Source organism: Thamnophis elegans, chromosome 3 (assembly GCF_009769535.1).
Source record: "Thamnophis elegans isolate rThaEle1 chromosome 3, rThaEle1.pri, whole genome shotgun sequence".
Classification (NCBI taxonomy): Eukaryota; Metazoa; Chordata; class Lepidosauria; order Squamata; family Colubridae; genus Thamnophis; species Thamnophis elegans.
Genome location: NC_045543.1, coordinates 141955886 through 141979962, shown reverse-complemented (window position 1 = coordinate 141979962; position 24077 = coordinate 141955886). Strand labels below are relative to the sequence as shown.

The 24077-nt window shown below is 36.6% G+C and overlaps 1 protein-coding gene across 6 annotated transcripts in view; it reads left to right on the top strand.

The window, feature by feature from the left end:
- C3H18orf25 (chromosome 3 C18orf25 homolog) overlaps positions 1 to 24077 on the top strand; it is a 61511-nt gene that overhangs the window by 1260 nt on the left and 36174 nt on the right. For all 6 annotated transcript variants that reach the window (XM_032213206.1, XM_032213204.1, XM_032213205.1 and 3 more), the window contains exons 2-3: positions 13700 to 13783; positions 19843 to 20657. In XM_032213206.1, the coding sequence (XP_032069097.1) occupies positions 19934 to 20657 (724 nt within the window). In that variant the 5' untranslated portion in view covers positions 13700 to 13783; positions 19843 to 19933. The remainder of the gene's footprint in view (positions 1 to 13699; positions 13784 to 19842; positions 20658 to 24077) is intronic.

Below are 24077 nucleotides of genomic sequence, written 5' to 3'. Positions count from 1 at the left end.
AAGAACTTGCCTCCAGAGGTTCTGAATGTTCCAACACTGGAAGTTTTTAAGAAGAGATTTGACAACCATTTGTCTGAAATGGTTTAGGGTTTCCTGCCTAAGCAGGGAGTTGAACTAGAAGACCCCCAAGGTCGCTTCCAACTATTCTATCCTATCCTATGAAACCGAAGCTGCATTAGATCTCGTTATTCCACTGTGCATTTTTTGCAATCCGAATAGAGTTGGGACTTTGGAGGTTTTCTAATCCAGCCCTCCTGCTCAAGCAAGGAGATCCTATATCGTTTCAATATATGAAATATGTTAAACCTGCAGAAACAATTCCTTCCATCTTCCTTTTACAAGGAACAAGGAAAGACTTAAACTGCTTGTCATCTTAATTCCAGAGGCAAGGATGTATTTCTTTGTTGAATATTTTCCATCTCATGCTTGGTATTTTTTTAACTACAGTTTTGAGATGAAGTTCCTCTAGATATTTTTCATGACTCTTCAGGAGATTAAGGTCCTTACAGGGGTATCCCAAAGGTAATGTTTCCTCCCAAAAGGCAACTGGACTTTCTTTGCCTCTTGGGGAAAAAGCATCTTTGGGACAACCATGACCTGGATGACTGAGAATCTACATAGACTACTTACAAGGCTGTTGTAATCCAATCCAGCAGTGAAGATTTAAGATTGGGAAGAAGTAATATTTTCCCTAAATCCTACCTGATTAACAGCAGTGGTTGCTGTGTTTTATCCTTCCTGTTTTTGTTGAAAACTACACTAGATTGGATTTAATTATATCCCACAATGCTTTGTGCTGATCCTTGTTTTCCTACTAAAAGGGTTGAAAATATACTAGATGTTATATTTTTGTGTTGTATATTTATCTCCATGTCATGCTTTGGATATTCTATCTATTCCTGCTAGAAGCAAAGGTGAAAATAAGACAGAGATCTAACTGAAATTCAACTTCAAGTAAAGAATTCTTTGGCTGTATTAGTGATAACAAATGATAAATATTGCAGCATTGAATTTCTGGGATGTGAGACATTGTTCAGCAAAGCTTAATTTCTAGGTTCAGCAGCTTTATTTCAAGCAGTGAAAGCATAGTCATGATTTTGTTAATAGTTTATTATATCTGCTGAATTGACACCAGTTTTCAGTACATACTAAGTTAAATTTTAGGTGAAAAGGTTGATGATGTCTGTTACTAAAACTAGTTTAGTAGTCCATTAGTTTGCTTAAGTAGTAATGTTTGTTTATTATGTCTTTAGCTTTATCAGATTTAATACAGGGGGAAGCCTGCAGGAAAAATTTAAAATCTCTTATACGCATGTTGATTGAATGGAATATGATTGTAATTATTCATTCATCCAATTTCTAGGCCTCCCAATTTCATAAACATCCATAAGCAGCTTTACAAAATTAAAAACAAAAAATGACCAATATAATATTTAAAAAGCATAGTCACCCTGCATTAAAGGACATTGCTTAGTTGATAGGATCTAAAGTATGCCAATTCTGATTGTAAATATTATGTGAGACAGAGTCTGTCAGATACACTGTGTAAGGCTTTATAGTATTAGCTAACTTCTTGAATTGTTCCTGAAAGCTTATTAGCAACCAGTGCAGCTCACAAAACATGTTTCATGAGCACAGCTAGATTTGCCTTTTTCTACGTGTGTTGCTTCATTCTGGGCCAGTTATGGCTTTTAAATGGTATTCAGTGTAGACTCCATTGCAGTGGTTCATTCATTCATAAGGTGACCAATGAATGAGTAAACCGCAAGGAAGGTCTCACAGTCAAGGCATGATTGGGGTTTGTGCAACAGTTTTCCTGGGCACAAGCTGTTTCACAAACGCCTTCCCCTCAAGCAGGTGCTAAGCGTTTAGGAAAACCATCAGATCACACATTAGACCCAAAGGGGAAATGCAGCCCATTTAAGGATGAAGATCCCAAACGCAAGAGTTTGACATAGTAATAGCCACTCAATCTTCCTAGGGTTTGCCTTTGAATCTGTGTGTCCCTACCCAGACTTCAGCGGGCCCAAACAGTGAGACAAGACCTTCACTAGCCAGAGAACTGGGTGTTATCCATGTATTGATAATACTTGACTTGAAAAATTACTTCCCCAAGTGACTTTATGTGAGTATTAAACAGGAGGGATGAGAATGTGACCTCTGCACCCCTTGACAAAGCAAGGACTTCAAACCCAAAAGTAACTTGAATCAGTGACAGTTATTCCTATCAATCCTATTCCCCCACAGCTGGTCCAGAATAATACTATGAGGAAGCTGCTGAAAGATCAAGAAGGGCGAGGAGAGGGTCAACTCCATCTTGGCTCCACCGTGGGTCATTAACAATGCTGTACTGAGTACTGTATGTGCAACCAATGCTGTCTCAGTACTTTACGGACTACTGTAATCAGCCTGAAAATCAACTGAAAAAGGTCCAGCAATTGTTCACAAGGTGGCCTTGTAAAAATTTCAGCTTTAATTTTTAATTTAATTTAATTATGGTACTGGACAAAACCTAGAGAATGTGGACAGGGCCATGTTTGAACATAAAACACCCTACATATTGGTGATACGTATGGGTGGATTTTGCTTACTAGTCTCAGTTCTTTTTATTGTATCCAGTGCAATAAATCAGTGGTTTAGAAATTGATGTTTTTGAAAAGTTAAAGAATTGTAGCCAGTTAGACAACAAAAGCAAACTCCCTGGACTTTTCATTTTTCTTGTTTAGGATTGACGATCATAAGCAATCTGTATTAATGAGAGCCAGAGTGTTAAAGTGGTAAAAGTACTATAGATTGGGACAACTAGAGGTGGGCTGCACTTACTTTAACAATGGTTTAAATTTAGTAATAATTTGGTTTGAAGAAACTGTTATTCTGCACAGGGTCCATTGGAGTTGAGCAGCTATAAGAAACCAAATAAAAATAGTTATTATCTGAAGTTTCAGTTTGACTCTAGCCTACATTCAGATATTTTCAGTTCCATATCCTCAATTATGTGATACTTTTTAATGTCTGTGGTACAGTATTAATAGTTTTCTATCTCAGAAGATCTCAGTAGATTTTTTTCAAGAATAACTGAAAAATAAACTTTCTGTATTGTATAACTACAATATTTCAGTATGTTAATCTGAAGCCCTCAAATGCTTTTTAACATGGATGAGGGCCTGATATGTCATTCACAGATGAAATCACACAATATAGGCTTCAGTCAGAGGAAAATGATTCTGTTGTATTTGAGAGGAAATAAACATAAGCTTTTGCTCAGTTGCTTATTGTGTAATGTGTGTGACCAAGATCAAGGTTTTAAAACATTGAGCAAAGTTCAAACAACACTTTTCTTATGGAAGGTTCTTTTTTCCACTGAGTTTGCGGTAATCGCTTAGCAGCATGACCAAACCCATATGGAGAAAGGTTGAAAGTCACAAGCCTGTTTTCACAGAAATTCTGTGTCTGCCTCCCATTGCTTTGCTGGAAGTAATTGCCCATCTTTTATAAATAGGTGCCTCACCTGGCATTATCCCCCATAGCCCCAACATGATGCCCCCCCCCCCCCATAACCAACGGTGCTTCTGGCAGACTAAAAAGTAAAGAGAACAAAAATGGTAGAAATTCTACAGTGCACACCTCCTGGCACTATAGTTGGGAGTGTTGAAGTGCCCAGCTAGGGATACTAGCTCTTCTTAGTCTCTTTGGGAGATGCACCGATCTTACAGTAAGAGGTAAACAAAATTTTAAAAAATGAAATAATGTACTTTAACTCTGGGTTGTCATATGGAAAATATTCAGTAGTGGAGGAATAAAAAGAACTGTTCAAATCACAGATTGTAATTTAAGAATAGAATAGAATTCTTTATTGGTCAAGTGTGATTGGACAAACAAGGAATTTGTCTTTGGTGCATATGCACCAAATATTTCCCATAGGAAAATATAAAGCTCCAGGTAAGCCACAAATTTGCTGACCTTTCCTAACTAGAGAAACCTCTACTGTAAAGGAATTCCGAATGACATAAAACATGGAGTTACTCAATTTGTACAGAGAAAATAAATGATTATAAGAGACAGAATATTTAGGCACATACAGCAAATTAAACTTAACACATAATTTCCAGCTAGGCTTCTTTGTTATTTCTTAGAATAAAGTGCTACTTGAATGTTCCCTGTTAAGCTTTTTTGCATTTTTATCTATTAGATACAGATTTTATTTTGTAACTCTTCTTTATTCATCCCCCTCCCCCATTCTTAGCTTCTATCTTAGTCTTAGTTATGTTTTAAGGATCAAAACATTTCTGTCTCGCAGAAAGGGAGTGATTTGGGAATAGTCTGCCTGCCCGCAAGGTCTCAAGCCAATCCTCACTTTGAGAACATTGTGTAGAAACAGAGCAACATGCATTCCTTGTTTGGAAAACAAGCTGCTGTTCCTGTCAGTACCAGGTGGCATCACAAAAAAAGGGTACTGCTGATAAAATTAAGTTTAAATGATGTCAGATGAATGTAACATTCTGGGGAAAATGAGTAATCTATAGTTCCCTCTGTAAATCATCAGCAATGGATTGACTGATTAGGCACTATTTCTCAACTATTTTGATAGTATCAGTTCTAGCTTGACTGATACGTGCAGAATGTTATATGTATTCTTGTAGCTGTGATTTTGTACACATCCAGTTCATTTTCTTGACTAAACTTTGAAAAGGCTTTCTGGCATTTTATGGTAGATTAGGCAGTTAGTACCATGTTGGTTCAAAAATTATGTCATTCCTCTCAGCTAGCAGTCATCATTTGATATGATGGCTTGAATCTTTTGTTCAGTGTTTGATATGGAATTATCCAAGGAAAAATGAAAGAAAACCTATAACTAAAATGTATAGTTTGTCTTTGATGAGTTGTGTTTGAAATAACAATAGCACTTAGACTTATATACCCCTTCACAGTGTTTTACAAGCCTCTCTCAGTGGTTTACAAAATCAGTGTATTGCCCCCAACAATCTGGGCCCTCATTTTATCGACCCAGAAGGATGGAAGCCTGAGTCAACCTTGAGCTGGTCAGGATCAAAAGAATCAAAATCCTGACAATGTGAGCAGAATTACCCTGCAGTACTGCATTGTAACCACTGGGGCCCCAAGGCTCTGTTGGTTTTATTATTATGCGAAGCGGTAATTTTATTAAGTTAATTAAGAAACATGCACATGTATACATCCTGCCTGAAATTAATGAAATTAGATCCATGCCTAATTCATTAAGCATAAGTGCTAAAAAATATAGTCAGGAAAAGAGCCGTGTGCATTATTTCCCAAAAAATCCCGCAGCCAAGAAAACAACCAAGAGGTTTTGGGGGTGTTTTTTAATTTCTTGATTAAGTGTATAGCCTAATATAAGAGCCAAGGTGGCGCAGTGGTTAAATGCAGCACTGCAGGCTACTGCTAGATCAGCAGGTCAGCGGTTCAAATCTCACCGGCTCAGGGTTGACTCAGCCTTCCATCCTTCCGAGGTGGGTAAAATGAGGACCCAGATTGTTGGGGGCAATATGCTGACTCTCTGTAAACCGCTTAGAGAGGCCTGAAAGGCCTATGAAGCGGTATATAAGTCTACTGCTATTGCTATTGCTATTTCCCAGAAGAGTTTATGGTGATATTGTAAATACTGACAGTCTATGAAATAGTTAATACAGGTAATGTAATTAAAATGCAAAGCTTTATAGTTTAAAGCATAAACATAAAGCTAAGTTGTTACTGAGTAATCTCCATGTTGTTATTCAGTAAGCTGAACTTTTATGATGCAATTGGAAAGGCTAAAATGCTGTTTCAGTGAGTTTTGAATGCTTCCCTTTTTCCTATTTTTCCCTTTTATTATGGTTATAAACCATGATATATTAATACGAATACAATAACATCTGTACCAGAATTAAAAATGCTTTCCTTTCTGATATCCCAGTCAGTCGTAAGGGTGGTTAAATTGCCAAGTGGCCAAATTTTGTTATAATTTCAAACAGTCGGTGTAAGTCAAGGACTACTTGTATTGGCAGTTCACAGGTTAAATAACAGGATGTTTTACTCTTTTTGTGAGCTGTGAATCCCTCAACATTTCTCTATTGCCCAACTGATTGTCCATTGTCGGGTAGCCGTAACATATTAGTTTCCAACTGCTAGTAGCAATGGAAAAAGTGATAAAAGGAAAACAGATACCGGCTATGATTATTGGAAGGGGACCAGCAAAAATGGATCTTCTAAATCAGGGTTTCTCATCCCTTATTTTGATCATAAACCCTTTCAAGCCTCATTTAACATGATTTTTCTCCAAAATTATAATAAGATTTTTTGGGGAAAAGTGACTAAGAATCATATTAACTAAAACTAATATAAAAATCTGATACAATAATACAGTGGTTCCCAAACTTGGCAACTTTAAGACTTGTGGACTTCAACTCCCAGAATTCTCCAGCCAGCAGAGCTCTGGGAGCTCTGGGAGTTGAAGTCCACAAGTCTTAAAGTTGCCAAGTTTGGGAACCACTGCAATAATATATTAAAAGAAAAAATATTGATAAGTGTAGAAAAAGTCCTCCATCCTGCAAAAGGAAGTAGTAAAAAAATTAAACTTCTCCTTTCATCCCTAGCAAATATATTTAACATTAATAATTTATCACAGTCTCTTAAAATACAGCTGTCAGACTCTAAACCAAGAAATGACACATGGAAATTCTTCCAAGCTGAGTTTTTCTTTAATTGTTTCATACCATAGAGAAAATGTTACCAAACTAACCTGCATGTGCAATATATGGTACCCTGTGAACTATTAGGGAGAGGCTGTCTTCACCCTCTTTCTCTCGCACATATCTGGGCTGAGTCGCCCCTTCTCTGGAATGCATCCTCTGACTCCCGGGATCCATCTTCTCCTTACATTCCACACAACAACTGAATAAATCTTCATTCCTTTCCCCCCCAATAATTTTATTAAGAATAATATTAAACATATAAAAGATGGAAACCCCCCCCAAACCTAATAGGAAATGCATTAAAATTATAAAAAGTGCAACTCTCCCACCAAAGAAAATAGGAAATAGGAAAAAGAAACTTCTTCATCACCATCGTATGTTCAACCATAATTTATCACATATCTTAAAATATACCCAAATACATCTTCATTCTGTACCTCTTCCCATTTTCTGTAAACTCATCTCTAAATCCTTAGCTCAGTTTATTATTTTGCAGATGTCCCATAAAAGTTAATAAAAATATCTAACAGCATAAATATATATTCCCATTTTTATTTAAAGCCTAATTCCCTAATACCTTGTAATAAGATGAATTAAATCTCAATTAGCAATTAAACATCACAAGGATGAAAACATTTCAAACATTACCAGAGGTCAGTAATCACTGATTTATATATGAAAAGTACTAATATAGACATTGCTAACCAAGCATTATTCTAATAGCATAATTCCAAAGCAAAAATTATCCAAAATAACCATTAACCACCAAAGATAGCAACCATTATTATAATAACCTCTTATTTATATGCCAAAAGTAATAATATATATATTACAGACTAGTCTATTACATCCAACCAGTCCAAGTATCCATTGAACAACATCAGAAATAATCCATTTTAAGTATAAGTATAATCTTTATTGCCATTGTACTTAAATACAACAAAATTATCAAACAAACCAATTTTGCATTTTTCCCCTCCTTCCCAGCAATCTTTAAATCCCATATATCAAATTGTTAACATCTGTTTTCTTTTCTTTTCTTATCATTATCTCTCCAAATCTGTGTCATCTTTATCAAATTGCAGTTGTATTTTCAAGTGCAGCCTCTCTAATAAATCTCTCATATTTTAATTTTAATAAATCATGTCATCCTTTTGGTATCTTATTTGTGTATCTATTATTTCCTCCAGTTCAATTTGTAGATCCAATATCTCAATCTCTTTCTTATGGATTATTATTTTAGAGTCCTTTATAATATCCTTTTAAATTTTATTCAGAGCAGCCTGATTCTCTTCAATGTTTTTGGTTGCAACATAGAATTAACGAATTCACAGTTCCTGAGTCCATTGGTTGTAAATTTTCTTTAACAAGGCCATCTGGCGTTTTCTAATGGGTAGCCAGCCTTCAAAGCCGCCTTCTTAGCAATTTATAAACCCAGACACTCTTTTCCACAAGATAAGATATTTTTAGTTGACTTGCACATCTTTCTATAAATCAGTTTCATCCATATTCTTAGCATTTACAAGTTAAAATAACACTATAAGTCCCTTTGCTGTATACTGTATTACAAAAAAGAAAATCTTACAGTCTTGGAGACAGATTAAGTCACCCAGCAAATACCCATCTGACAATTTTTCAAAGCCTTTCAATCTTGAAGAGGTAGTAAAAAGAAGATTAAACTCCAAGGTCATTTAAAAAGTGAGGTTAAGACAAACTGGGCTATATTAATGGCTCGGAGCATGATGGAACCTGTGATTTCCAGCTGAACATAGCAGCTGCAAAATGTCTGCTGTGGATGCACAGACCTCCCCCCCCCCCCAGCTGTTTAGAACAGGGGTCGCCAAACCTGGCTGAGGAATTCTGAGGGTTGTAATCTCCAAATCTTAAAAGTTGCCTGGTTTGGAAATCCCTGGTTTAGAATACATGAGGGTGATCTCAGGATCTCTCTTTCCTCCAGAGAGAATTATCCATTGTCTGGATTCCACACCCAAGCTACATTTTGGGCACAATTATCCATTACAAATGCAGAACCTCTTTTTCCCCACCTTGAATTCCTCCAATGCATTTTCATTCAGTACCTCACCCCATTTTGTATAAACTAATCTCTCAATCTTCAACTTTCCTTATTAATCATCAAAGGTCCAATAAAAATTAACAGGAATACCTAACAACATAAGCATATAATCCACCTTTCCATTTAATTTAATATAAACCCCTCTCGTTCCTCTCTTTAGTAATAAAGTCTGATTCCATTTAACAATTAAAACAACAGAAAAAAATTAATTAAACATTACAGGAAATAGTAATCCCTCATTTACATGCTAAAAGTACTGTAGATAATGCAAAGTAATCCATTAAGCCAATTAAACATTTCCATAAAATAAAAATAAAAAACTTATCCAGTCACGATGACCATTAAGCTTCGGACAGCAATTCATTATTTAATCATAATCAAATAAATCAATTTTATATTTTTCTTCTACAACCAGCTGTTTCTAAACCCATAGATTATATTCTAACTCCTGTTTTCTTCTACTCTCTTCCAAAGTTTAACTAGATGGAATTATTGTAACCTCATTTGGTGTCCTCGACTTATGATCACAATGGAACCCAAAATTTCTGTTGATAAGCGAGACATTTGTTAAGTGTTTGCCCCACTTTACGACTTTTCTTGCCACAGTTAAGTGAATCACTGCAGTTGTCAAATTAGTAACACGGGTGTTAAATGAATCTGGCTTTCCCGTTGATTTTGCTAGTCAGAAGGTTGCAAAATTTGATCACATCACCCTGGGACACGATGACTCTCATAAATATGAGAAATGCTACAGTGGTCGTACGTGTGAAAAATGGTCATAAGTCACTTTTTTCAGCCCTGTTGAACAGTCACTAAATGAACTGTTGTAAGTTGAAGACTACCAATACTTTAAAAAGGGATGACCATATAACTTCTAGAAGTGTGTCATTCCTGAAATGCAGGTTGTCTTCATACTAATCCCGAATTTGAACTTTGCTAGTAGAAACATATTTCTGTTTTTAATTGCAGTGTGCATAGCAAGGATAATTGGAAATGGCTGGGAGTAGAGGAAGAGATTATACTGAAACAGCAGTACAACTCCTACTCCTGCTGTGTCATCTCCTATGTAAACGCTTCTCTGTGTCAGAATTAGACATTCTGTATTTGCCACACTGGGTTCCACTATAACATTTTTTTAATGATATTTGTTGCCAAAGATGTCAGCTGTATAATAAAGGTAGTTCTCAATTTATGACCACAATTGAACCCAGAATTTATGTGGCTAAGTGAGGAACGCTGCAACAGTCATGAGTGTGAAAAATGGCCATAAGTCACTTTTTTCAGTGATGTTGTAACTTCAAACGGTCACTAAATGGATGTAAGTTGAGGACTACCTTTAGATAATTCGTTTCATCAAAATTTGAATGTTCATCTTGCTGTATGATTTTTTTTCAGTTTTAAATAAACATCTCTCATCTAGCCTTTTAATGGAACACAACAATTTGAGTGTTGCTCCCCAGCCTAAGACTAACACAATTAAACAGCAGATTTCCATGTGTCTCATTGCTACAAAATATATGTGTATTTATAGCATGTTTTCAAAAATAGACTAACAAATCAGGTGAAATAAGTTTACCCAACATAGTTATTTTATTCTGGTAAAAATTACAAAACCATTGAAATGATTATAAAGGATAACAAATATTGCACAGTACTTGAGAAAACTGGTAAGAAGTATTTGTATGCAATTGATCTGGAATTAATTAGTAAAGTGATACTCCTTCCTTCTGTATTAGCACAAAAGCAAACCACTCCATTACCCTTAAATTACAGAGTAACAGATGATTTATAGGTGTAGCATTTTTTTCTTGGTTACTCTAGATACGGAATTATTTCAACATTTGCCCTGGTGATTTGCAGAATATAAAGTAAAGGAAGTTAACCTGGCTTAGAGTTCTGAAGTTTTGACCTTTATATTCCACAACTTTTGTTCCCAGATGTATTTTTGAAGAGTGCTATATTGATTTTCTTTTTGAGAGAAAGTAGTCAACTTGGGTGAATCTCCCTGTATTTTCAGCTGCTGTCATTTTCATTGGCTGCCTTACAGATGAGTGCTGTAGTCTACTTTTCACCATTATATCGGTAAATGGTTATGCACAGCTGAGCTTACCTGATTTCATACTTTCAAAGTTTATGAAATAAAGATTCATAGTCGATGCTGATTCAAAAATATGTATTTCATTGCATCAGCTCAGCCAGCCACCCACAATTGGACTATCACCCTTTTGGAAATGCTGTCTTTTAAAAAAAATTAAAAATGGGGCAGTTGGTTATCAATTTGGTAGACACCTAAACTCCAGAGGTTTCACTAATTCATGAAGCTACACTGGGCTTTCTCTTGCAAAACTACAGCAGTTACCTTACACTTCTATACTGCGGGAAGTTACCTTACACTTCTATACTACGGGAAGCTATGACTGATTTTTATTGTGTCTAAAATGTTCTACACAAACCAGGGGCACCTGGATTGATTCATCCTGATGAACCTGGATAGTATAGAAAAGTCTACATGCTCAAAACAAGAGATTATTTGTGACTACTTGGAAATGAAGACAGGCAGCCGAAGCTTTGTTCTAAATGACCTCTGTAAATCCAGATGAGAGGCAAGTGCACGAACACTGCTACCTTCCCACCAAAGTGGTACCTATTAATCTACTCGCATTTGCATGCTTTCGAACTGCTAGGTGGGCAGGAATTGGGCAAGTAATGGGAGCTCACCCTTTGCATAGCACATGGATCTTGAACCCCGGGCTGTCAGCTTTCCAGCTGACAAACTCAGCATCTTTTAACTGCTGAGCCATCATGGCCCCCCCAATGTTGCTACAGCTAATTTAATTATTAATGGTTATTTTTGAGGATCGTAATCTTTTTCACTGGGAAGTATTAGGTGGGGAGAGAGAGAGAGAGAGCTCCTAATTTTTTTCCAACAATTTATTGAATTGGAAATAATAAAAAGATCTGAATATTTTGACTCTCCTTCCTAAGAAATATCAAAATCCTTATTTTCATATTTTCTAATTCCATGCTGTCATTTTTGGGATGGGGTAATCAGAAGTTTGTGTGATGGAGTAACCTCAGTTATGATACATTTGATGATTAGAATCAAGGAAAACCAAAAAATCCTTTGTTAAAGTTGAAAGAAGAGATTATGAAAACCAATCTGTTGCTCAGAGGGTTTTTTTTTAAACCCTCAGATTACGTAAACAGGCAAAGCCAGCCCGGTGAAAATATGGAAGACAGAAAGGAGACTCAAGCCTTCCTGAATTACAACATTCACCTGGATTGTGACTGTGGCAATAAAATAAAAAGAAATCCATTACTTGAGAGGAGTGCTATGATCAAAAGACATCACAATTGCAACAAACATTACACATTTTCAACAATAATGTTTTCCCATTTTACCATGTGGTTGTCAAAGCTGGACCATCAAGGAAGCCTAAACAAAGAAAAATGGATTGCTTTCAATTGAGATGCTGGAGGAAATAGCTGAGAATACTTAGGACTGTGAAGAACAAATAATTCAATATAAGATGAAGTAAAATTTGAGTATTCCCTGGAAAAACTAAACTAAAATTAAACTCAAGCTGAAATAACTTGGACGCCTAATGTGAAGGCAAAAATCATAGGAAAAGACTAAGATTAATTGGAAATAAAAACAATTATAAAAGAAGCAAGCAAGAGACAAAATAGTTAGATACAATCATGGATGGCATAAATATGAACTGATAGAATTCAAAGAAGCAGTTATTGACCAAAAAAAGTTTTCCTTTGGATCACAAAGAATTGGAAGCTACAGAAGGATTTGAACAACAAAAACAGAAAAGCTATTCCCAAAGATCATTATTAGTCTATACACCATTATATGTACTTCAGTTTTATAAAGCACCCTGAAAAGGATAGAGGTTTTAAAAACAGATTTTGATTGTAGTATATACATTTTTAAATTTAAAAAATATATTTCCAGTCCATAACCAGAATAGTAATATGTTCTAGTAGCAACAGATCCCACCTCCATCCCATCCCTGCCCACCCCCACGTGTCATCAGATTTTAATGTTTAGTTTTAATTTATGTTTTAATGTACTGTATAAATACATTTTTATGGCCTATACGCCATCCAGAGTTACCCTGAAGCAAGAGGAGTGGCCAATAAATTTTATGAATGGATGGATGAGCAAACAAGCAAGCATGAATTTACTTTTCTTCTCCCCAGTTCAGATCTTCTTTATACCTCTACTCTGCTTTTTCCTCACATTATATAAACCTTTACCCTGTGTATCGTCCTATCTACCGGTACCATAATACAATTCTTTTCATGTTTGTGTGTGTGGTGTGTGTCTCACTTCCTTATACATTTTCTTCACTATATTCTTATTTTTTTTCTTCTCGTACCTTTTATTTTTGGTTCTTTTTTGCGTACTAGTTTTTATTGTTGTAATTTAATAAAACTATAGATAAGCTTTATGTGCAGCTCTTTTTTGTTTGTGAAACACAGCATTTACTATTGGGGAGGTTTTTGTTTTTGCTTTCATTACTTTTAAAAAAGGAAGTAATGTACATGCCTGCTTAATGTAACAGGGAATTGGATTGAAATGCATGAAATCTTTTGTCGGTTGCAACACTGTTTATTCTTACCTTATAATAGCATTATTTAAATTGAATTTATTGTAACTTTGAACAACACATTTTATAGTACAGAGTTGGCTTACGAGGAAGAGAAATTAATTTGTGCTGGGTTCTGCATATAAGCAGTACAAAGGACATTTAGAACTACCTGTATCTTTTTTTGCAAATTTTATTTTTGTCTATATAAAATAAGAAATACATGAACAACACGCATAAGCATTAGCTAAGTCTTCCATGTGTATTTATTTCTTAAACATTTTTCTAAGTTAATTTATGTGTGTTTGTTTGTTTAGAGAATTTGTTGGGAAACAGCCAGAATGACAACTTTGGATTCTCAGGTCTTCTGTCTGCAGAGCAGTGACAGCAGAAGCTGAAAGGTAAGGAATTAATTCAACAATATATTCATATTTAAATACATGCAAAATTTTACTTGCAAAAGGTTTTTATTGATTCACAGTTAATTTTAAGGCCATCATTTCAATGTGCGTATATGAGCCAAGGTGGCGCAGTGGTTAAATGCAGCACTGCAGGCTACTGCTAGATCAGCAGGTCAGCGGTTCAAATCTCACCGGCTCAGGGTTGACTCAGCCTTCCATCCTTCTGAGGTGGGTAAAATGAGGACCCAGATTGTTGGGGGCAATATGCTGACTCTCTGTAAACCGCTTAGAGAGGCCTGAAAGGCCTATGAAGCGGTATATAAGTCTACTGCTAAGTCTACTGCTATGTACATGCATCTGCCAGGAATCACTAATTAAGTAATTCCTTATCAAATTTAGGTACTGCCCATCTCACTCTCGCAGTTATTCTGGCCAGTTCACAGCTAAAAGCATAAAACTCAGATAAAATAGTAGTAACTGTGAGAGGGAGTCCTAGTGAACAATCGTTTAAATAGGAGCCAACCATGTGCAGCAGCTGCCAAAAAAGCCAACACAGTTCTAGGCTACATAAACAGAGGGATACAATCAAGATCATGTGAAGTGTTAATACCATTATAATGTCTTGTTGAGGCCACACTTGGAATAATGCATCATGTTTTGATCTCCATGATGTAAAAAATATGTGGAGACTCTAGAAAGAGTGCAGAGAAGGGCAGCAAAGATGATTAGGGGGCTAGAGGCTAAAGTATATAAAGAATTGGGTATAGTTTGATGAAAAAAAGGACTAGGGGAGACATGATCGCAGTGTTCCAATATCTCAGGGGCTGCCACAAAGAAGTAAGAATCAAGCTATTCTCCAAAGCACTTGAAGGCGGGACAAGAAGCAATGGGTGGAAATAACAAGAGTTGGAAGAGACCTTGGAGAACTTCTAGTCCAACCCCCTGCTTAGGCAGGAAACCCTATGCCACTTCAGACAAATGGATATCCAACATCTTCTTAAAAACATCCAATGTTGGAGTATTCACAACTTCAATTTCAGGAAATTTCTCCTTAGTTCTAGCTTGATTCTGTTTTGTTTAGTTTTATTCTATTCTAAATAAAATATGGGAGCTGGGTAAAAAAACAAATATTGAATAAGTTAAAAGTTTAAAAAGACAGGGAGGCACCTTCAAGGTGCTTACCACAACCCCAAGTGTTACATGCCACTCTATAAGCCCCACATTAGTTGGCAGCGCAAATGATTCAGTTAACCAGCCCCACCTACATGTGCCAGGCATTCCCTCTCTCACAGAGAAACAAAGTACCGTATTTTTCAGAGTATAAGACACACCTTTTTCCCTCAAAAAAGAGGCTGAAAATTTGGGTGCGCCTTACACATTGAATACAGCATTTTTTGCCTCCCGAAACCCCGCCCCTTCACCAAAATGGCTGTGCATAGCTTTCAGAGAGCTCCTGGGGGCTGGGGAGGGCAGAAATGAGCACAAAATGGGCCTTTTTTTGTTCAATTTTGCCCTCCCCCCAATCTCCAGGAGCACTCTATAAGCCTCCTAAAGGCTATCCATGCCCCTTTTTTGACAAAAAAATGGGCCTGTTTTCGTGAAAAATGGGCTGTTTTTTGCTCATTTTTGGCCCGTCCACCCTCCCAGGAACACTCTACAAGCCTCCTAAGGGCTATTCATTTTTTTGGGGGGGGGGGGACAAGCCCATTCTCGCAAAAAATGTGCCATTTTTGGGAGATTTGCAGAGTGCAAAAACTTTTTTTAAAATTTGCCTCTTCAAAACTTTGGTGCGTCTTATACTCTGAAAAATACGGTACACACACACATACATACATACATACATACATACATACATACATACAGGTAGTCCTCAACTTATGACCACAATTGAACCAAAAATTTATGTTGCTAAGTGAGACATTTGTTAATCTAAATAGGCCACATGGTTATTGAGGTTGAGAGGCAAAAGTGAAGAGGGACTAGTGAATGAGAACAAGGTAGTCCTTGATGTATGACCACAATTGAACCCAAAATCTCCATTGCTGACACAGTTGTTAAGTGAGTTTTTTGCCCCATTTGATGACTTTTCTGGCCAAAGTTGTTCAGTGAATCACTGCAGTTAAGTTAGTAACACAGATCTTAAGTGACTCTAGTTTCCCCATTGACTTTGCTTGTAAGAAGGTCGCAAAAGGGAATCATATGACCACGAGACTGTCACAAATACATCCGAGTTGCTCTGTCTGATTTTGGATCATGTACCTTGGGGATGCTGCAGCAGTTGCAAGCATGAAAAATGATGATAGGTCACTTTTTTTCAATTCCATTATAACTTTAGTCACTAAATGGATGGCTGTAGGTCAAGGACTACCTGAATCCATCCAGCATATTCATTTCCTTCTTTCTGCCAAACAGTGAAGAGAGAACTCCTCACCAGAAATCTAATCTGTTGCAAAGGAACTGAAATTAAACTTAAACTTGCTTTTGGTATTCAGAGAGTACTTACAGGTTGAGCCTCTCTAAATGTCACCAAGGAACCCTGATTAGCAATATTAGTTGACTCAAGTGTATAAATTATTCTTAATTTAATACTTTTGATGAGAGGGTAGTTAATTGGAAGAACAATGTTTTCTTTTAGATTCTTTTGGCAAGTGGAGGAAAATTATTTGGTTGCCTCACGTCTACACATCTGTTCTCTAAATGTTTTCTGCATGTGATATTATAACAATTGTTTCTGGATATGTTGCTTGAAAATAATTGTAATTGATGAACAAGGAATGGTTGCAATTGGCAGAGAAGACAAAGGCTCCCCTCACCATTTGCCTCTTGTATCAGGAGCTGTGAGTCTAAGAGGAACCCTGAATTGTGCACCAGACCTGTATGGTGGAGTGTTATCCTGCCCAGAGTCTGAGTATGTTAATTCTCCCGACCTCAATTGCTAGATATTATGAAATTTGGAACAAAATGTATCTGGTTGAAAAATGAGGGAAAGGACTCGGAACAGAATATTTTGAGGACTGTAAAATTGGAACTGGATAAAATATAGATAAATATATAAAGGAGGATAAGGGATATGTTAATAAGATCAAAAGTAGCTATGTACGGTAAGTATAAACTGTATTTGTTGTTATGTTAAAATATGAATGGAAATGACGAAGCCAGAAATGTTGCTCTATGTCCAATGTTTTAATGTTTATTCATTTTTTTTTAAAAGGGTCCTAAAACTAGAACCACTCCATCTTGCTAGGGTTGAGTTGCAGCTGGTTTCTGTCCATCCTTACAGCTTCTTAAGCACAGAGCCAGCACCCAAATGGCATCAATTGGCCCAACATGGGGATGTGTAATTGGGTATCATCAGCATATGGATGACACCAAACCTCATGCCATCAGATGACCTCTCCCAGCGGCTTCTTGTAGATGTTAAATAGGAGAGGCGAAATAATCAAGCTTTAAGGCACCCCACATAATAAGGGCTTGGGGTCTTGACCTTGTCTTTCCCATCAGCACTGACTGATAATGGACACAGAGAAAGGAGAACCACTGTAAAACAGTGTCCCTCACTTCCAGTTCCTGGAGCTGGTCCAGCAAGGTAGCATGGTCAATAGTATCAAAAGGTACTGAGAGTTCAGAATCTTCCAATTTATCTGTGGCTTTTTGTTCTTCCAAACTGTGGTTTTTTGCACCCACAGAGCATTTATATTGGACTCATTTGTATATGATACCATCACAAGATTCTTCTATTGTTACAAATCTTGGGTTCTCTCAGCTTAAAAATATCTCTCCATTGTTTGTAGCTCTATTTCAACTACATTCCCACTGTGAACCCAAAGTTAGATTTTGTGACTATTTACTAACTCAATTCAAGTTGCAGTTGTAGCTTTATTATTGACTTTAATTCTTCTGTTACCTCTTGCCTTATACAACTGAGTTGTGGCTTTTACAGCTCTTTTTTCCTTTTGAAGGTGCTTCAGAAGACTGAATATAAAAAAAAACTACATCCACTTTATATTTTTATGTCCTTTTTTGTGTTGAGCAAAATGGTCTGCAAATATTCCCAGATTCAAATCATGGCATTTTAAAGCAAAGATAAAAAAAAACAACTCTGCCTGAAGTTTGAAATGTATTTGCCAGTGACAATAAAGTTCCTAAATAAAGTTTTGTTGTGATTAGTATGACAATACAATCCAGGAATATCTTAGACAGGAACAAGTTGCACTGAAAGGAAAAAAAAACCCAAATGTATTATGTAAATGAAGATTCTCTTCTCAATACAACATGCTGCCATTGCCAGCAATAAACAGAGAATGTCACGTCTTTTGCCACACAACAAAACAAAATTGTCTTTACATTTTTAGGATGTACTGTGATAGCTTAACATCAACTACAGAATGAAGTTAAATAAACCAATAATTTTTACACTAGTAATTTACAACCTGTGAATAGTTAAAATAAAAGGAAACCTAAAAACCTTAATTACATTAGTAATATTTATGTAATGCATATAGTTCATTTTCTCCCCCCCTCTACACACAAACACACGCACACGCCTACCTTTGCATGCCACCTTATAGCTACCAATCAATAGGAGAAAGTATTGTATTGAAAATATTAAAAGTACTATCTTGAGAACAGCACAACCTATGTTGTCTAGCATTATCTTGTATACCATACAATTCTGCTCTGGAGACCAATCAAAACAGCTTACAAAATATAGAATGTAAGAAAGTAGAAGTACAGATTAAAAATATTTTAAACATTTAGTATTTTTAAAATACTAAAATCCTAGCAGACTTTTTAAAAAGCAACAAGCTTATCTAAATGGCAGACAAGCACTTTATAAAAACATGCTATCTTATATCCACTTTAACCCTGGTGGCATTCATAATTTTCATGCTCGATCTGCATTATTATTGTAGAAAGAATGTGCAAATTTTATTGCATTGATTGATCGCATTTTGAAAAGACAGTTCTAAGATTTTGAGGCCTCTGTGGGTTTGAACCATTCTGTAACTGTCTTTTTAACAGGTATACGGAATAACTTTGTTACTGACAGATTGATGATGGGATGGGATTGAGTGAGACATTTATTGATTTGTTATGCCATGATCTGGAAAGAAAAGTCCATCTGAAACAGATGGGTGATTTAAAAATGTAAGAAAGAAAGAAAAAGAAAGAAAGAAAGAAAGAAAAGTACTTGGATCAATTTCCAGTTTTTATATCAGATGAGAGTTGTGTATCAATCCAAATTATTTAACGGGTGGTTGTACCTTCCATTGTTGACTTTTTTCTCTTCTAGAAGACCAAGGTTTACTCTAATTTTCCCCTATTCTGCTTTCCGAATGCTCCTGGCAAGAGAATCTAGGCTAAAATTAATTTCTGCTCACAAATTGCCAAAATGAGAAGCTATGAAAATAGGGATAATAGATAAATTAGAATTTCTTCAAATGAATATCTGAAAAACTCAACGTCAGTTAGAGTCCAGGAGGGAGCGACTTTTTGTTCTGGTTGTAGGTTTCCAATCGTTATGCGGTTAGCTCCCAAGGAAACTGAATGGAGTAGCTGATAGTACTGTAGAACTTTTTAATGGTTACACATGAATATCGAATAGATTCATCTGATGATATTACAAAAGCAATATATTTCTTGACTTTTACCCCATTGTAAAAATAGAGATAAGTGGGGAGAGTCAGTATTCAAATTATAAAGTATAGAAACATGTCAGCAACGATCAAGAGAACTGGGAGGGAGTTTCTTTCTTTTGATAAATTCATAGACATTTCTGAAATTCTGTTTTCACTTTGTCCTTATGGGGTACTGAGTGTAGATTAATGAAAAAAATGAATTTCAACAGCTGTAGAATCAGGCTGCAGCATCACAAAATAGACAAAAATGAAGGGACTCTGAATACTTTCTGAATGCACTGTACATCCTCCTAGATTTGCCATGCTCTTTGGCATAATCAGGGTGCTTCTTCTTTACTTTGCAAAACTCTTCACGAAATATTATTCAAAGATGTCCTCATTACCAGCTCACTCATGTGCTGTATGTGTTTTTTCCCTTAGGTTGCTTTCCTGCTGAAGCCCTAGGTGAGTTTGCATTTCCACAAAACTCTGGGTCCATCCTCTGAGACCAGGAGAGACTTAAAATTCTGAAATGAAGATGGAGGCAGCAGACAGAACAGAAGAACTCATTGACCCAGAAGTCTCACCCAAACTCTCAGAGAAACAGGAGCCAGCTCTGGGCGAAGAGGGATCTATAGAACTGGATATGCCTGCTCAGAAAGAGAACCGAGTGCTGGGGGAGGATTCGGCAGTCCTCGCCTCGATGCCTTGCTTGCTGATGGAACTGAGACGGGACTCCTCCGAATCTCAGCTGGCCTCAACGGAAAGTGACAAGCCGACGGCCGGCCGCGTTTATGAGAGTGACTCTTCCAACCATTGCATGCTGTCCCCTTCATCCAGCGGCCATTTGGCCGATTCTGACACGCTCTCCTCTGCAGAAGAGAATGCTCCCGGCCAACCTGAGACGGCAGTCGAGGGAGACTCTTCCGCCATGTCCGTGTCGACCGTCGGGAGGAAATCGAGGCGGTCCAGATCGGAGAGCGAAACCTCGACAATGGCTGCAAAGAAAAACCGGCAGTCGAGCGACAAGCAGAACGGCCGCGTCGCTAAGGTCAAAGGTCACCGGAGCCAAAAGCACAAAGAGCGCATCCGGCTACTGAGGCAGAAGCGGGAGGCCGCCGCCCGCAAGAAGTATAACCTGCTGCAGGACAGCAGTACCAGCGATAGTGACCTAACCTGTGACTCGAGCACGAGCTCGTCGGATGACGATGACGAAGTTTCAGGGAGCAGCAAGACAATCACTGCGGAGATACCAGGTAGAGGATGTTTTTTAAACTGAACTGGCAAAAAAAAAAAAAAAAGCTCCTGCCATCGTTTCTCAGCTGTCGGGCTAAATTTAGAAAGGAAGGAGCAAAAAAAAAAAAGTATATAAATAATTCGCTAGGAGAACCAGAGCTCTGTATAAATACGAGGGGCTGCAACGTATTTTAAAATGTGACATGTTTTCAAGGCGGGTAAGGAGGGTTTCTTAGTGCTCTTATTTGCACGATAGTTCACTTTAATAATAATCCAGACAAATCGTGATAATGTTGAGTGGTTCATTATTTCTCCTCTCCCCACCTCGGTACTCCACCTTCTCCTGCCAGTTGGCATTAGTGCACCTTAGATTGTAATAGTTAAAACGGTCTACTCCTTTGCTGCTATTTCATTCTGAATGGGCTGTTGTTTTAAAATGCTGCAGCTGCTCCTTTCTCTGCATCTGAAATTTCAGGAGGCATCTTGCTGCTTCTACCACAGGCCCTCCTCCCTTGTTAATGTTGCACTTTCAAGCTCCGTTTCAATGCATGATAAGCTGGTTCAGCTTTGCTGCAAAGTTTTCTAATAACAGGCAACTCCAGTTATTTCAGCGCCTGTGTAAGGAACATTTTGTACGCAGGTTGCAAGTGAGTGTCCCCCCATGCTATCCCGCAGTTTCAGAAGAGAGCTAACATGCTCCGCTGTGTGGATTGCACAATTGTCAATACTGTTCCCCCACCGCCCCTCTGCATCTAAATTGAGAAGAAAAATATTTTGGCTGCTCTCATAAAATAACAGAAGGTGTGTTAATTTAAAAAAAAAAGACTGTTAAGGCCTACATTATTCCTCTAGCTGAAATAGCATGATCAGGAATATGTATCAAGCTACTCGGCATATGGTATTCAAAAAAAAAATTGCATTTATAGCAACCTTAAAATAAAATACTGTTTAAAAATCCTTTGGTTTGCTAATCTTTTATGGGTGAACACGCATTTATCTCTTTTACACAAAAGGAAGTGTGTGTGTAATTGCAGTCGGTGTCCTAAGTAAATCTGCTTCTGTGCTGAGCAGGAAGGCTTGGAAGGTTACAATGTTGAGCTCAGAACATGGTCCTTCAGTGTTCTTTCTAGGCATGTGTGATGGATTCTGCCTTTGCACAATATATGGAGGTTTGCATTTATGCTCGGGTTGCATATTGCAGACATTGTAGCCCTCCAATCTCCATTTTAGTTTGGATCTCACGAAAGCTCTGTCCAAAGCGTTTGAAATTAATGAAAGTTGTCACAGCTGTGTGAGGTGGATGCTCTGGACGTCACATTTATTTTAAAACAATAGTTAATCCTGAGGGTTTCTTTTGAAATGGTTATTTATTTGATGACAGACTAGACATGTATTTACTGTTGTCTTGATTAGAACAGACTAGCAAAAGCTACCCCAGTGCATCTCTTGCTAGGCGTCACTATTTCAGATTGTAAGTTATAAGCTTCTCCACATAAACTGTTGGTAATGCAACCAGTGGGGTACAGTCTCAGATGTTAAAGCCCCATCACAAATAAAATTTAGTATGGCTTTTGATGGACTGGTTTTGTTTGAACATAATTCAGTGCAGTCTTCATTCAAATTGCAGATCAGGCTAGCTAATTTTCTCTGGCTATGTGCAAATGTTAGCTATGGGGAAATAAATTATATGCATCAAAAAATTATGAATAGAAACAGGTTTTATTGCCACTGAATAAGGAATTCTATTTGAACCTGTTTATAAGACAAAATCTGTATTCATTTGTTCATTTTTAATAGGTGTATGTAACAGACATCAAAAACCCCTTCAGAATGATATTCTGATATATAAAACTACATATAATTCTGAACTATTTAGCTACGTTGATTGAATCTTAGCAATCCTACTTAGTGCGGATTTTCCTCATTGGCAGATCCAGAAATAGTCCCCTTGGCAATTTTATATATATATATATATATATATATATATATATATATATATATATATATATATATATATATATATATATATATATATATATATATATAATATAATATAATATAATATAATATAATATAATATAATATAATATAATATAATATAATATAATATAATATATATGTTATATTTATGCTGATAAATAAATAAAGGGAGACTAGTATAGATCTATTTCAAGCTATTTAGCTCTCATCAGCTAGCCATACCCAAGTTTGGGAATCGAACCTCATATATACATATATATATATATGTATATATGAAAATTACAGGTGTAGTTATGATAGTTCTTAGAAGTGTAAATCTATTATGGGGATTATATTTGCTATACAACAAATAGGGTTGGGTTAAAATAGGAGATTGTAAAGCTAAACGAATGTTAGTGAGCAGGCAATTTGAAGAAACATGTCGGTGCATCTTCATTCTATATTTTACATGCTATATTTTTAGCATATGAAGAGATTTCAATTCACTTGATTGAGCAGGCTGCTGCCAATGAGGAAAATGAAATTGGAAAAATAAAGTGCAAAAGTACATAATCTATACCTATTCGTTTACATTTTAATGTTTTGCCTATAAATAGGAAAAATTCCCTTTCTAAAGTAATCCTGATTAGACCACATTTGGAAAAAAAATTATAAAACATGCATGTGTAGCTTTTGATGCTAATATTTTCATCTTCTGTTGAGGTATGTATATATAATAACATATTTTTAAGTATAAGTAATTTTTGACAGTTAAACCATGAACACCAGCGATAACATTAATTAGTATGAATTGCTTTCATTGTGCAGTGTTTATCAGTTGGTAGGAATTAGGATTGATAGCTTATACTGCCATTGGTAGAGAAATGAGTCTATGACAATTCAGTTTTAAATAAAATTACATTTTAAATGATAGAAGCATTTAGCAAGAATAAATGGCCAGAATTTAATGCTGTCGTTTGGTAGTACCACAGCCTTGCTCAGAAAAAATGGACATCTGCCAAGAGGATGCTAGGTGTGTGTGCATAATGACAACATATGCTTCTTGTTATCATTGTATAAATGCCACAATGTTTGTCATCTGATGCCAGTACTGATCATGGCATTTGGGTGATGACTTCATTGCACTCACATAATCATTTTGACATCATCGCAGTTTGTGCCGTAGCTTAAGAAGGTTGATAGACCTGGACTTGATCTGTAGTGCAGGGAAGATGGTAACAGTATTGACAAGTTGCATAATGTTTACCCTTCTAGGCCCAAGTTACAGGGAGAAACCTTCCACCATCTTTGCTGTCAATTGGAATACAGGTAGTCTTTGACTTACAACATTTATTTAGCGACCACTCAAAATTACAACAGTACCGAAAAAAGGGACTTATGACCATTTTCCCCACTTACGACTGTTGTAGCATCACCCTCGTTAATGCAATCAAAATTTGGAAGCTTGGCAACTGATTCAT